Source organism: Chelonoidis abingdonii, chromosome 19, assembly GCF_003597395.2.
Source record: "Chelonoidis abingdonii isolate Lonesome George chromosome 19, CheloAbing_2.0, whole genome shotgun sequence".
NCBI lineage: Eukaryota > Metazoa > Chordata > Testudines > Testudinidae > Chelonoidis > Chelonoidis abingdonii.
The window spans coordinates 18,963,389-18,979,644 of NC_133787.1; the positions used below are offsets into that span (position 1 = coordinate 18,963,389).

General features: G+C 43.0%; 1 protein-coding gene across 1 annotated transcript in view; it reads left to right on the plus strand.

Annotated features, from left to right (window-relative positions):
- The first annotated feature begins 768 nt into the window (after positions 1-768).
- The window catches only part of SHCBP1 (SHC binding and spindle associated 1), a 33,834-nt gene continuing 18,346 nt past the window's right edge, over positions 769-16,256 (plus strand). The window contains exons 1-9 of the mRNA XM_075073699.1: positions 769-1,145; positions 3,451-3,624; positions 4,400-4,515; positions 9,090-9,239; positions 9,275-9,339; positions 10,642-10,734; positions 13,754-13,987; positions 14,084-14,252; positions 16,041-16,161. Coding sequence (XP_074929800.1) covers positions 1,007-1,145; positions 3,451-3,624; positions 4,400-4,515; positions 9,090-9,239; positions 9,275-9,339; positions 10,642-10,734; positions 13,754-13,987; positions 14,084-14,252; positions 16,041-16,161 — 1,261 coding nt within the window. The 5' untranslated portion in view covers positions 769-1,006. The remainder of the gene's footprint in view (positions 1,146-3,450; positions 3,625-4,399; positions 4,516-9,089; positions 9,240-9,274; positions 9,340-10,641; positions 10,735-13,753; positions 13,988-14,083; positions 14,253-16,040; positions 16,162-16,256) is intronic.

The window sequence follows — 16,256 nt, forward strand, 5'->3', positions numbered from 1 at the left end:
CAGAGGCTGCTGGTAAGAGTGGCCTGGGCTCAGGACCTTGAGCTACCCTCTGTGTCCACACGGCCTCTAGCAACCTCTTCCGTGCACCCTAAGCTACCCCCCTGCCTGCACTCAGTCCCAGGCCCTAAACTGTTTCCAAACTTTTGAGCTAAGCCCCCCACTTTGAGTTATAATTTTTGGTTGCTCCCCCAACCCAGACAGGTGGATAGCCTGCTGAGGTGAGTAAGGAGGCAGAGATGGCACTCCTTCCCTGGACCACTGGCCCCTGCCCCTCATATATAGAAATCAAACTACACTATGCCCAAGGCCCCTCCTGCTGGGCCCTGGAATTTTTATAGCACATCGAGGGGGGGCCTCAGGGAGAAAAAGGTTGCAAACCCCTGGAATAAAGGATATTTCCTCACTCACCACATCTTGGATATATGATTTAATTCCTACCCAGTGAGGCTGGATCACAACCTGCTGTGCTCCCTTAGGTTTTTGCCCCCATCCCGGAACTGGCTGCCTGGCATGTGTTTGTGCAACACTTTGGGATGAAAGTTGCTTGATCCAAATTAATATTTCATTTTTGTTAACTGCCATTATATGCGCTCTGGTAAACGTGAGGTAACCGAGGAATTAGAAGGAAAGGGAAACAGGCTCCCGAGGCCCCTGTGGTGGGTGCAAAGCACGGCACAGCGCTGCCAGCCCCAGCGCACACAGCGTGCGTGGCTGTAGCTTCACGCAGCTCACCCGCTCCCCGAGCAGCCCCCAGGCTGCCCGACGCCTTCTGCCTTCCCGGGGATTGGAATCCCGCGACACTTTCCACAGGTCAACGTTCCACGGGGTATCTGCCCGCTGCCGATTGGCTCCCACAACGCTCGCTGCGCCTTGCGACCAATCAGAATTCTCCACCGTGCTTACGTCGGGGACGGGCTCGCTGCCGGGAAAGTTTGAAATTTCCGAGACTGGGCGGGACGGGCTGAGCTATCGGGCTGGGACAGGGAGCGCGGAGCAGCCGTTCGCCATGGCGCAGGAGGAGCCTGAGCCGGTGCTGGCGGTGTCCGGGGAGGAGGAAGAGAAGAAGGAGGGAGGGGAAGGGCCGGAGCTGGCCCCGGCAGCTGGCGGTGTCGGGCTGCAGGAGAACGTGCAGGGCCTGAAGCAAGGTATGTTCCCCCGCCCCCGTTTATACTATTTTCCCCTGGCTCCCCACACTCTTCTTCCCTTGTACTCCTCCCCCCGCGAATTTGTCCCCTGTGCTTCAATAATTCCTCGGACTCCCCCAACCCGAGATCTGCTTCCCTCGACCCCTGGAATGTAGTTTCCCTGCAACCTGCCCTTCCGCCCGTCCTGGTCTGAAATTTACTTTCCAGTCCTAGAGGTTTCCTCCTACGTTTCTGTTCTGTCCCCGCCCAACTCTCTAGTTCAGTTACAAACGGTTGTTGTCAGCGTGATAAACTGTAGGAAGACTGTTGAAGTTTAAGGGACAGTATCAATGAGTGTATGCTATGGTGGTGTAGCTTGTCGGGCTTAGGATGTCAGAGAGACAAGGTGGGTGAGGTAATATCTTTTACTGGATCAACATTTGTTTGTGAGAGACAAATTTTGAGATTACACACAGCTCTTCTTCAGTATCAGTGGCTGCCTGAAACCCCTTCCCAGGATATTAGCCTCTGTGTCCATTCACTATGCCCATCAAAACCCGCCTGATGGTGGTTGGACTTTTGCATTTTTGATCCCCAGTGGGTAGGGAAAGGGGGGATTCTCTTCTCCAGCTTTCCCTCCGAAGACTGTTCCTTTCTGCTGTGTCCATGGCATCTGTAATTGCAGGTTGCTTATGTGCTGATGATTTAACCAGGTATAACCTGTGCTTCTGGCTAGGAAAGACCTGGCATACAGCTGTGCAGTTTGGGCCTATCCAAATTGTAATTGTTTATATGGCTCTAACATGAACACCTCATTGATGTGGGTGGGGTACTGGGGGGTGGGGTAGCATTCTGGAAGGGCCTTAACAGGCTTGAGGCCACCAGTGCAGCTAGGAACCTTTAAAGGTTATTTACATGTGAAGTTGTTCCCCATTAACTCCATGTGTGGATAATCCATGTACAGAAACTGTATTTTTTAAAAAGGGCAATGCCCTTTCTTCTACTTTGTGATGTATAAAGGCCTGAAAGGTCTTAGTCAGTTTTTTTCCCCAGAAGTTCAGATCTTGTGTACACGATAGACATTTACTATGAATGTTTGGTCTCCATAGAACACTTGTAACAGACTTGTGTCCACACACAAGTGATCCAGCTGGCTTACATGTGTCAGCATTCTAGAAGTTCTAGGACCTTGGGGCCCCACTAAGCCAGGCACTGTACTAATGGGAAGCTGCAATACCTGCCCTCATAAGTGTACAGTCAAAACAGGGCAGATAAAAAAAGAATGGGAGGAGAAACAGGCACAGTGATGAAGTGATTGCCCAAGGTCACATAGCAGGTCAGCAGACATTGTGGATGGAACTCTGGGCTCCTGACTCCCAGTCCGGTGCCTTATCCACTGTGCCTCATTGCTTACAGCAGAATGAGAACATGTTCAGTGTGTGCTTGTGTGGATGGTACTAGCATGGTTCAGATAAGCCTGGTCCCACAGATCATGGTAGCTTTTTCCAGTTTCACAGAATCTGCTGTTTGTGACCGACTTGTGGGGAACTATGCGATAGCGTCTAGAAGGCATTGCAGTTGAAATGGCTGAGCAGTGGAACTTGGACAAAACTGCACTGGCTCAGAAGCTGACATCACTAGCATGGGCTCACTGAACTATCTCTGCTTGAATTGGTTGTTAGAAACCATTCTAGTCTCTAGTATAGAAAGCCTGGGGTGACAGGTGAACTGGTGAAACTGACTTGCACTAGAGACTGAAAACTGAACTCTTGAGGGGAAGATACTTTTAGCTAGGTTTGATTTTGTATGTCTTGTTAAAGCTTATTCACTGACTAATGAATGCTTGGGGGTGGGGTGGGGTCAATAGTCACATGTAAGGGTGCACAATTCACTTCGTAACTGAAAGGCAGAGATGTCAAATTACATGCAAGAGGTGGACCTTGCCCCATGAGGTCATCCAGCCAAACCAGGGTTGCCAATCATGATATTTCTAATGTAAAAAGTAGTGAGGAAAATCCAATCTATTAGCAAAAGCCTTTCAGACCTCTATACTACACCTAATGGGGGAAAAAAGGCATCATCTCGGTTTTAAAAATCCTGTTTGGGTCCATATCCAATAGATAGGGAGACCCTGTTTTGGCAAGTGTGTGTGTCCCTGAAAAATGGAAAAGCAAATTAGCTATTTAACCACCTCTCCAACAGTAAATTAACATATGGTCTACAGAGGAGGCATACCTGGATTTTGCACTTAGCAGTAGATCCCTGGGATAGGAATGAAAGAGTGAACAGTACTTGAGTTGAGGTTGGTGGCTTTTTCTCCCTTCAGAGTTGTTCCAAGAAGATGATGATGACAGCTGCAGTGATTATGGGAGTCGTGACAAATCAGGGACCATTTTAGGAAGGATTATGCCAGACGGGAATGTGCTTTTCCCAGACACGTTCCAAACAAATCACATTTTGTTTTATGAGCGATTTAAAGCCTATCAGGATTACATTTTGGGTGAGTGACCTTTCTGCTTCTAAAATTCCCTCTTGTCATGATCTCTGTAGTGCTGACTTTTCCTGATGATTCAGTTTTAAGCTGTATATATTTGTTCTCCTTTTAATTTGCACCATCCTCCATCCACAGTGTGGTAACTACAGAGGATCTAGACTAGTAGCAGAGATACAAGAGAGGCCAATTAATGATGGAGTTGAGACTCTAAACAGCCTTAAACTTTTACTTTTACATTAAAAATATCATAACATAACAAACACTTTTAGCTGGAGGACTAGACCTGGTGGATTTTGACATCCCAAGAGACTGAAGTCTGAACAATTGAAAGGGGGAGGGATTTTTGATAAGACGAGTTAAAACACTGTCCTGTTCCACCCTCCTCCCCACTTAACTCCAATGGCATAATTGAGAGATGTGGGCAGTCAGGTGAGCAGTTGCTCTTTTTGTGAAGCTTTTAGGGGGCTGAGAGCACCTTTTGGTAGCTCTCCAGTCCTCTGGTCTAAGCTGTTTGGGGGCAGGGACTGTCTTTTTGTTTGCTGTTTATACAGCACCAAGCACCATGGGATCCTGGTTTGTGACTAGGAGTCCCAGGCACTTCAGCAATACAAATAATAAAAAGACTGAGCAGAACAAAGTTGAAGACAACTTCTACCATAATGAAGGAACACTAAAACCCCATTATGTTCAGATTCCCTTTAATTGCTCATGTATGAGCTTGATTCCTTTTGTCCTTTTATTGCATAAATACATATTGTAAGTGATTTTAATTTTATTTTAGCTGACTGCAAGGCCTCTGAGGTAAAAGAATTTACAGCTGAGTACTTAGAGAAGGTCCTTGAACCATCTGGATGGCAAGCAATCTGGCGCACTAATGTGTTTGAGGTGCTGGTCGAGGTAAATGTAATTCAGTGGCTAGACATTTGTCTCCAATTAACATCACTTTACTCCACTGTTAACAGGCAAATCACTTCTTTTTAATTAAAGTTTATGAACTGATAGAAAATAGCATATTTTTCACATCTAATTCTCCGTGTGGAGGATAGAGCATTAGATGAGAAGCCATTTAACTGCTTGCAGTGGCTTCAGTGCTAGTGTCTCTTGGACATGAGAATGCAGGAGAACATCTGGTGACATGTAGAAACTTACCATCAACAGTCAGATGAGATGCAGTTAATTATTAGCCCTCGTGATTGTAATGCATTTTCTGCAGATTGTAAGTTCTTTGGGGCCAGAACTGTCTTATTGTGCATCCACTGCCTAGCGCAGTGGGGCCCTGATTGGGTCTGCTAGGCTGCTGTACTATAAATAATTATCCACAGGACTGCCTATCTTGCTTTACAAAGCTGCAGCTGTACGAGCTGCATATTTATTTTACTGGCTGGGCCTTTGTGAAAACAATTTGCACTCTGGTTCTATCTGTCAGTTTTGCACCTGGTTCTACTGAACAAAAAACTGTTGAACCTATAAAAGCCTGAATTTAAATAGATTTCACCTCCTAGAAACTCTTTGCAGTTTCTAAGACCAGAAAAGATGGTGTCAGCATGGAATTTTCCTTCTCTGTTTCCTTGGTCTTAGAAATTGCATCTCTTCTGTTTGAATGTTACTTTTTATATTATACTAGTAAGGATGGTATTGAGTTGAATTTTTTTTGAGTATTCTTTCATATAAACACATGTATGGTATTGAGGTCTTTTGTAATGAGCTAGATCTGCTTCAACAACAGTATCAGTCCTTCAAGGATGTGACTTTAGGGCAGGGGTTGGGAACCTTCAGCATGTGGTCCATCAGGGTAATCCGCTGGTGGGCTGCGAGAGATTTTGTTTACATTGACCATCCGCAGGTATGGCCCGCCGCAGCACCCATTGGCCGCGGTTCACCATTCCCGGCCAATGGGAGCTGTGGGAAGCTGCGGCCCGTGCCACTTCCCGCAGCTCCCATTGGCCGGGAGCAGCAAACTACTGCTGCTACTGGGAGCAGCGGGGGGCTGTGCCCATGGACGGTCAATGTAAACAAAATGTCTTGTGGCCCACTAGCTTATTACCTGATGGGCTGTGTGCCAAAGGTTGCTGACCCCTGCTTTAGGGCTACACAGACATTTGAACCACTGGAGGGACGCAGAGGGATGCAAAACAGGGCTTGAGAGCACAGGCTGCTGTGTGCTGTCCATATGAGACTTTGTCATGGTTTGGGTAGTTCAGGATTTGCTGATGTGGCACTTCACATTTTCTGGTCAGGAAATGGGTTTTCTTGGTGTTAGGGGCAGATGCCTAATGATGTGGTCTTCAGTGGGGTTTCTCCCAAGGTGGGTGAAGCAACTACCAGCTGTCCCAAATGACAATGTGGCCTTCTCTACACTGCGGTTAACTGGCAAAAATGTCCCACCGTTGCCTACTCCTTTGGAATGCACCAGTGTTTAACAGTGTCTGGGTTACATGGAGGAGTGGGTTTGTGTAGAGAGGCAGGGGACTGAAGGACTGTAAATGGGTGACATGGAGCTGTAGTTTCTGGTCTAAAAATGGGGGCTCTTTTGGAGATCAGAGGAGGAAGCAAATCAAGAGAAGATGTGGGACATCTAATGGGTGACTCCTGGACAGTGGGTGAAGTTCCAGAAGACTGGAGAAGGTCAAAATAGTACCCGTCTTCAAAAAGAGGACTTGGGGAATTGGAGACCAGTCACCCAACTTCGATACCCAGAAAAATATTGAAACAGATGATTATATAATCAGTTTGTTCAAACTCAGAGGATAAGATATAGCCACGATTGTTTTGGTGTGATTTGCTCTTGACAAAATCCATCTCACTTCCTTCTGACAGTGTCACTGGATAGGGCGAAAGGAGTAGATGTGATACATCTTGTTTTTGTTAAGGGTTTTGACACATTTCCACATGGCGCACTCATAGGCAAACTAGGGAAATTTGGTCTAGACTCTAGATGAAATTACTGCACAATGGTTAGAAAAACTGTACTCAAAGAGTACGTCTACAAAGCAACTAGACACCCGCAGCTAGTCCATGCTAGCTGATTTGTGCTCACAGGGCTCAGACTATGGGGCTGTTTCACTGCTGTGTAGACTTCTGCAGCGAGATGGGAGGGTCCCTGAGCCCTGCGAGCCTGAATTGGCTGGAATGGGTCAGCCGCAGGAGTCTACTTTCTGTGTAGACATACCCAAAGAGTAGTTTTCAGTGGCTTGCTGTCAAACTAGGAGGACTTATCAAGACTTGCAGGGATGTGTTTTCATTAATGACTTGAATGATGGAGTACAGATTGTCTCATCAGCAAATTTTATATGAGGAATGCTGGGAGGGGTTGAAAGCACGTTGGAGGACAGCATTAGAATTCAGAATAATCTTGATACATTGGTAAATTGGTCTGAAATAAACCAGATGAATTTTAATAGACAAGTGCAAAGTACTACACCTAAGAAGGAAAAAATCAAATGCACAGCTACAAAATGGGGAGAAAACTGGCTAGGCAGCAGTACTGCAGAAAAGTATCTGGGGGCTACAGTGGATCACAGGTTGAGTGTGTCAACAGTGAGATGCTGTGGCAGAAAAGGCAAGTGTCATTCTGTGGTATATTAACAGAAGTGTCGTCTGTAAGACCTGGTCTATGCATAAAACTTAGGTTGACAGCTGCAGCGCTTGGGCTGTGAAAAATCTGCACCCCTGAGTGCCATAACTATGCCGACCTAACCCCTGGCGTAGATGCAGTTAGGTTGATAGAAGAAAGCTTCTGTCGACCTAGCTCTCATTGCTCTGGAAGGCAGAATTCCTACCGTGATACAAACCCTTCTGTTGCTATAGTCTGTTTATACTACAAGGCGACAGCGGCAGAGCTATGATGCCATAACTATGCCGCTATAATGCCTGTAGTGTTGACATGACCTAAGACATCCTGTGTCCAGTTTTGGACGCTACACTTTTATTAAAGATGTGGACAAACTGGGGAGAGTCCAGAGGAGAGGTTTGGAAAACGTGACCTGTGAGGAAAGAATGAAAGCACTGGACTTGTTTAGTCTACAGAAGAGAGGGCTGGGCACGGGGGCATAAGTTTGTAGAAGGTTGTTATAAGGAGGACAGTGATCAGTTGTTGTGTGTCCAATTAAGGTAGGACAAAAATTAATCTGCTTAGCTTGCAGAAGGGAGATTCAGGTGAGCTACTAGGAAAAACTTCCTAGCTATAAGAATAGTTGAGAACTGGAATGGGGAAAGTGGAGGTTTTTAAGAACAGGTTAGACAAACCTGTCGGACGTGGTCCTGATATTTTGTCCTGCCTCAGCACACAGGTATGGAGTCGGTGACCTCTCGAGGCCCCTTCCAGCCCAGCCTTTCTGTGATTCTATGATGGAGGTGTAGGGGACTGTGGGCACAGAGAGGAATGAAAGTTGGGATGCAGGGAGGCAAGCCTAGAGCAGGATGTAGAAATTCAGCCTTTTTATCTGAATGTAAAAACCTAAACCAGTTTTCTAAGTATTAAGGTTTTCATCAATAAAATCCCACCCCCACCCAATCCTCCTGTCTTAGCCAGGTATAATTCCTCACTGCCCCTCACGTGTGCACTCCTGCTGCTTATAGCCATGCTAAAGTCTGCAGGAGGGGAACCCTGCTTTGCTGGGCCTCATAAGGCCTGTCAGAGCCACGTTGCCTTTTTGTGAGCCTTCTACATGAACCTGATTTTAACCTTTTAACTCATTTAAAAGAGGGAAATGCTATCCCCATCCCACACTTAAAACACCTGCAAGTAAACTACAGTCTTAAAATAGGTAGAAGCCTGCAAACATATTGGTGGTTTGTCTTTATAGAGGAGCAGAAGTTATTCGTGTTTTCCAGCAACATAGACCTGCATTTGATCAGCTTTGTCCTCTCCCTAAATTAGAGGGAAGGGATTGACATGCTTTAGGATTCCCCATGACACATTTGGTCCCTGTTGGAGCACTTTCCAGCTGAAAGGCATGGCAGCCTACTGGGCTAAATATGGGATTAGGTCACAGGAATTCTGGCTATTCCTGGCTCTGCCACTGTGTGGGCTGCTGCAAAGCACTTGGGTCCTGATTTTTTTCAGAGCATCCTCAGCTCCAAGTAAAGTCAATGGGAGCTGCCAGGTACTTGGCATATCCAAAAATCAGGCCCATAACCCTTGCCTGTGTAAAAAGAAGATAGTAACTTCCTATCCTCCCAGGGACATTACGAGGCTTAGTGTTTGTACAGTCCTTTGAAGATGGAAAGCAGTGTATGTATATGTTGCTGAGCAATGAAGCTTGTTTTGGGGATATAATTTCAAATATGCATGCTCAGACATCTCTGGAATAAAATGCCATACAGAGTGTTTAAAAAACACTTCATGCTTTTAACAAATTTGCTGATTGGCTTCTATAATAAGACTGAATGTATGGTGTTTTGGCTTTTCAGGTTGTATGTACTGTTATGATGTCTAAAGCCACCCTAATAAGCTGTGTTGTTCATATCAGGTTGTGGATGTGGAGTACTCCACTCTGAAAGCAGTGGTTCGGCTCAGTGAGCCTTTCCTGTGTGACTCCCATGTTAGCACCTTTACCTTGGAGTGCATGCAAGAGCTCTTGGAGCTGAAGAAACATCAGTTGCCAGTGCAGGAGCTGTGGGTTGTGTTTGAGAGCTGTGGGTTGTGTTCCCAGAGCTGTGGGTTGTGTTTGATGAATCTGGAGAGTTTGACCAGACAGCCCTGGCCATAGAACATGTCAGGTAGGAAAATGTTCATGAACGGCTAATTGTCTCCTGAACTATTATTTCTTTAATTTTAGGAATCAGATAGTTTAGGCATCACATCTGAGCTATAATAAATAATGTATATGGGTTTCATATCTGCACCTATATTAAAAGATGTTCTTAGCGTTCAGTCAGAAAGAGCTTTTGGTATACTCCCATCTCTGTGAATTCTTGAGACCATTCCTGGGGCTATGCTGACCCGGGCTTTAGAAGTAAACCTGATGGCTGCTAGCCGAAGAGCTAAGCTGACTGACCAGAAGAAAAACACCAGTGTTGCTACGTCACAAGGAATCAAAGGTACATGCTGGGTTTCATTGTAGCGCATTACCAAATTTTCTACTAAGTTTAAAAGATGTAACTCACTCTGTTCCTTGCTTTTGCTAGACCACCTCACCTCCTCCTTTCACTGCACTTTTTCTGCTTTTTTGTCCTATAATTCATTGTGGTGTATCTTTCCCTGCAGCGTTTTCAGTTTCCTCCTTCTCTCCCTGATCTCATTCTTTCTTTCTCTGCCGTGTGCACACTACATCTCCCTTATTTGCTGTTTCTCTACTGCATCTCTGATCCACATTCCCTACTTATTTTCTAGCACTTCCTTTAAGAGCTCTTTTCCTTTCTTTCTCCTGTACTTCTCCTCTTTCCCCACCCCCAATACACACACCATAGAGTTTAGAGAAATTGATTAGTAATAGCCACAAGGACTGAATTTGAACACTAAAACTAAGGTGAGGGGCCTCACTCTCCAGGACAATGTCCCAGTGAGAAGCCAAGACCCCGAATGCTGCTCCTGGATCCTGCCTTTGTAATGGCTAATAGATGTCTGATAAACTCAAAGCCCACAAGGAGCATTTGAAGGGTGAGGATGCTAAACTTAATGTGGAAGGTGAGAGGAGGCCTGTGGAAGAATTTGAATTGGAGTGATGTATGGCAAAATTTTCAAAAATGCCGAAGTCACATAGCAATGTAAGTCCTATTTTTCAAAAAGTAACTTACGTGCTTAGCATAAGTTCAGTTGAAATCAATGGGACTTATGCTCTTAAGTTATTCTGGGCATTTTTGAAAACTTTACACACGGTGTTTACTGCGGACAAGGAATATCAGGAAATTCTGTGTACTGAATAGCCTGGAAGAGAGTGATATGCGAATTCGAGAGGTATGATATTTTGAGATGTCTTCCTCAATTTATTGCATTTCTATTTTCAGTCCTAACTTTTGTTAAAGTGACTCTGGATTCATCAATGGACAGTGCACTCTTAACTACTTGCTTTATTTCAAAAGGTTTTTCTACCAGCATATCTGGAGGAGTTGGGATGAAGAGGATGAAGATGACTTCGATTATTTTGTCAGATGTGTTGAACCTCGACTGAGACTGTAAGTGACTTTCTTTAACATTTAGTTTAAAAAATGCTGGAAGACACAGCATGGGAGTAGTGACTGACAAAACAAAATTCATACAAAACTCTTTGTTGCCAAAGCAAGGCTATTGCAGCTTCAGATTACTATCAGTCGCTAGAAATCTTGTATTTGGAAAGATCCAGGGGAAACAAACAACTTCATTGCCAGTTATTTTCTTCTTAGCCTTTTTTTGGCACAACCCTCTTCCTTCCATTAGATGGCGTTCCAAAACCAAGTATAACCTCTTTCAAACATAAGAGTAGTTTGACTTCAATCGTGTAAGTGTAATCCTAATTAAGACTAGTGTGACATGCTCTGGGTGTGGAATAAGAACCCAAATAGAACAGAATATAGAGGAAAACCTAAAAAAAAAACAACTAGTGATGCTGAAGTACATGTGTATTCTTGCCTCAGTGGGATTACTTTGTATTAGATTTTTCTGAATCTGGCTTTTTAATACCATCCAGCCATATGGAACTTCAACAGCGCACAAGGGCACATTCTGGAAATATATTAGAAACTCATTTTTAAATACCTGAAATGAGTAGCTCGAAAGTAGCTTTACGAATTCTCTAAGGCTTTTTACTCGTATTTGATGATACGTCAGTCAATTATTTTCATGCCTGTTTTCCTCAATGCTTTTTTTTCTGAATATAATTATTTAGCATAGGAATTCAGGAATGCATATGCATTCGGTTTTGACAGAATGACTACCCTGAAATGGTGATTCTTTGAAATGGATTCATTGACAGTTCAGTTCCATGTTACACCTGGGCCATGTTGAGCTCATACAAACTGGGAGGAAATGTTTTGAGATCTGGAAATGTTACATGTGGAAATAAATATTTCTTAGGTGTTTCTGCTTCTACGTTGACAGCAGATGGGGAGGCAGATGGAAGGAGTTGCTTTTTTTCCTTGGAGGAAAAAGACTGCATCAAATGAAATTGGAATATAATCGCATGCAATCAGACCTTTTTTTTTAAAGGTAGTTAATGGGCTGAAATGGGAGTAGAAGCATTTTTAGAGAGGACCCAAAAGGGAACCATAATGTTTCAGCTTTGTATTGCAATGAAGAGTAAATATTTTCCTTTCTCATTCCCAACACCAAGCTTGAAGCAAAGCCTGTACTCTGAGCCACACTGAGGTTTATATGCTCTTCTGCGCTGATATAAGCACCGATGTGTCAACTGATAAGTAGCAGTAACATCTTCTATTCCTGTAGACAAGCAATGTTTTACTTTCTTATTCAAAAGGTCTCCCGTGAGCTTAAATTAATTGAAGCAGAGAGTCCTTGCACTGCAAACTTTATCTATGATTTTATTTACTTTTAAAATAGAAGTTCTGGTCTTGTAAAACAGGTAAATAATTCTATGTAAAGTATTTTATTGAAGCTTGGTAAAATCATTTCGTTTTACAGCAAAACCTCAGTTACAAACAACTCAGGAATTGAGGTTGTCCGTAACTCTGAAATGTTACTAAAGGTTATGTTAGTTTTTTCAAAAGTTTACAACTGAACATTGACTTAATACAGTTTTGAAACTTTACTATGCAGAAGAAAAATGCGGCTTTTAACCATCTTAATTTAAATGAAGCAAGCACAGAAACAGTTTCCTTGCATTGTCAAATCTTTTTTAACTTTCCCTTTATTTTTTTAGTAGTTTACGTTTAACACAGCATTGTACTGTATTTTCCTTTTTTTGGTCTCTGCTGCCTGATTGCATACTTCTGGGTCCCAATGAGGTGTGTGATTGACTGGTCAGTTTGTAAATCTGGTGTTTGTAACTCTGAGGTTCTGCTGTATATAGCTACAGAGTAGTCAGTTTTAAAATTGAGAGTACACATTTTAGGGTCAACTTAGGTACAGTTTTCATTGTTTTCTTCAAGTATTGTACCTTTCTATATTACATTTAAAAAATCTATTTTTAGTTCCCTACCTACTCTGAAGTATAGTCGCATGTTGTCACCAGGCATGCTGCATCTTAAAACACTATCACCACATAGTTGTTTTAGCTGTGAGGTTTTTGTACCACTTTACTGTCTGTCTGTTGCAATCAAGTAGCTATTTATTATTCTGCCTCCAGTTGTTTATTCTTTATGGCACATTCTTAAGTGCCCTTTAGTGAACATCTGAGTGATTGAAACTTGGCTCTAGGGAATTCTTGGCCCTTAGTTTCCTTGGATATTTTCCTCTTCCCAGTAAGACCCCCTCAGTGACTGGGCATGGAGTTATTTACACTGGGTAAACTTGCTTCCTCTTCAACTGTACTGAAGACAAACAAGGATTCTTCTCTTTGCTTTCAGTATTTTTTCATTGTTGTCTGACCTTTTTCTGGAGCGATCACTGTAGAACTACCGCTCTGGAATTTTCAGCAAGCCATCTTCTGTCTGTTTAACTTAGGCAGAACTGCTTTGCAGGAGTGTTTCCATCTCTTGTGTATGAGACTCCTTGATGGTACATTTTATCTTCTAGTAAATCTATCATCCAGTTCTAATTGCTGCCTCTCTCTCTTCCCCTGAGTTATGTTTCTTTTTCTCTTGCTCGATAAAGTTCTGCTTTTGCTATTTCAAAGCCAGCGTTTTCATGGTGCTTTAAAAGGACACCATCTAGTCAGTGTTTAAGTAGTGATTTAAAAATAGTTCTTGGGAATATACCTGCCTCTGAAGCCTCCTGATAATTCTTGTTGGTTTTTAAAAGTATATCTTTGTATTTTTAAAAACATATTTCTCTCCCTTTTTCTGTGTGTACTCTTTCAACTCTAATAATCGTGGGTGTGCATTGTAACAAGGGGGGGTGGTATATTTAGACAGATGTGCTTTTTTGTCAACTATGCCTGTTTGAATTGAGGTGTCATAGATGCAGGGAGCTCAGCACTTCTGACGCAAAGCCCATTTAAGTCAGTGGAAAGATTCCCATGGATCAAAATAGACTTTGGATCAGGTTCTCTCTGCTTTGGAAAGGTGAAGAACACTAACTCTTCTGCACTTTGAATTGTAGGCATTATGACATACTTGAAGATCGTGTCCCTTCTGGACTCATTGCCGATTATCACAATCTGCTGTCTCAATGTGAGGTGCTCTACAGGAAGTTCATAAACCTGAGGAGTGGCCTATCAAGCAGTGACTCTGACTCTGAGGCAGAAAATGTCTCCATGGTGGAAGGCTTAAAGCTATATGATGAGATAGAGCATCTGAAGCAAAAGCTAAAGCTCATTGAGAATCCTCTCTTGAGGTACTATGACTGTGTGTGGAGGGGTGGAGGAGAAGAAACCAGCTAGGAAATTCTCTCCATCAGGACAAAACTGATATTTTATTGATCATGTTTCAGGTATGTATTTGGTTACCAGAAGCACACTGGTCTCCAAGCCAAAGGTTCCCGTCCAATGGGTACGAAGATCACTCATGTTGTATCTTCTACTATAATGGCAAGTCTGTTGCAGTCTCTGCTCAGGGAGAAGCTTTGTCCTGAGACCTGTGATGAAGAACTAGAAATACAGGTAAAATAGTAGTTGTCTTCATTCTCTGTCCTCCATTTTCTGTCTTCCCCAATAGATTAATTTCTTCTTTCATAGTATTCACTTCTGTTGTACAGAGCTTACCATGAGGGGACCTTAATCCCACAACTGTAATATAAATAACAAGTAATAAGGGTGGAAGAAACAGTAAATTTATCTAACTTGTAACTGCTAAATACTCCTTTACAAGCACTTTCCTCTCTGCACTCCTGTAACAATTTCATAATGAAGTATTCTAAGTAAGGCATGATATTTACTTTGAGTTTTAACGTACCTGGATGCACGCTTTTTAAAGATATTTCTTTTAAATTTTGAGCAGGTCTGGTTCTACTGATGAATAGTCAGGGGGAAGGCAGGAGGAAGGAATCTTTCTCAACAAATCTGTTCCTTTCGAGTTTGAGTCCTGCCTTAATTCAGTGACAGATATGATTTTACTGCTTTGGCTTTCCACACCTTTTAAAGCCATCTGCATTCTGTTCCTTGTGAATAAACGGAATTATTTACTCAGTTCCAGTTTCAACTGTGTAAAAATAGTTTTATCTATCTTTCTATAAAGTTACATATATGTCATTTTATTGCCCAGATACCTGACAGCTTAATTTGGCCTTCAGAACAGCTATTATTGGTGTTGTGCAAAAAGGAAACGACCGGGTTTAACTCCCAGATCCTGGGTTGAGTGTGCAGGGTGACCAGTTGGAAGAGGATCTTAATGCTTGTAAACAGCATGCTTAATCTGGAAGTCACTGAGGCAATAAATGTGGAACTCCATTATGCCATTTTCAGTCACAGTTCAGAGCCGAATCCTGTTGTCATGCTTGCGATAGGTGCCAGCCTGCCCACTAACACCAAATGTCTGCTAGACAGGTCCCGCACTGCAACAGTAGTGTCCCTGAATTCTTTTTTGGAGGGATCAGCTCCAGGAGTGAGAGGATAATTCCTTGGCTGTTACTGCCTCTGCCTCATATTTCCTTTGTGACCTAGACAGTGGCGCTCAACCTTTCCAGATGACTGTACCCCTTTCAAGAGTCTAATTTGTCTTGCGTACCCCCAGGTTTCGTCTCACTTAAAAACTACTTACTTTAGTATTCTTGTTTGATTTTGTAAGCATCACAGCACACTCACTGAAAAATTGCTTACCTCCTCATTTTTACCATATAATTCTAAAATAAATAAATTGAAATATAAATATTGTACTTACATTTCTGTGTGCGTGTGTATAAATAAATAAAAAACAAATCACTGTATGAAATTTTAGTTTGTACTGACTTCGCTAGGGCTTTTTATGTAGTCTGTTGTAAAAGTAGGCAAATACCTGGATGAATTGATGTACCCCCGGAAGACCTCTGAGTATCCCCAGGAGTACACATGCCCCTGGTTGAGAACCACTGGCCTAGGGTATATCACTTAGGGCAGAACTTCCAACACTGCATTTACATGCAAATTGGGGTTTGCATTTAGGCCCTTTAAAACATGGCACTAGTCTTTACCTGCCTCAGTTTCCCATCTATAAGTGGAATGATGGTTCTCTCAGGGATGACTTGAGGCTGATTCACTGTTCTAAAAGTACATGGAGATACTTGCATGCAAAGCTCTATTTGAACACAAAGAATTGTATTCTATAGATGCCACGAAAATGGGTTTCTTTTAAGCAGAAGCAGTAGCATTTTGACTATGTAGCAACATTCAAATGAAAAGGGAGTTCTGTTGGCATAAACTCAAGCTATTCACTTGCATTTTCTGAAGCTGATTAACTGTTTTTCTCTTTTACAGTTCCACAGTGATCCACTGACAGCTGTCAGTGCCTGCTATGAAGGAGATACTGTCATCATCTGTCCTGGTCATTATGTTGTAGATGGCATGTTCTGTATTGCTGACTCAATTGAACTAGAAGGTACATAAGACCAGCTAGATGGGGTTAGACCATTGGTCCATTTAGCTCAGTACCCAGTCTTCTCACAATCATCTGTGCTTGGTGCTTCAAAGGAA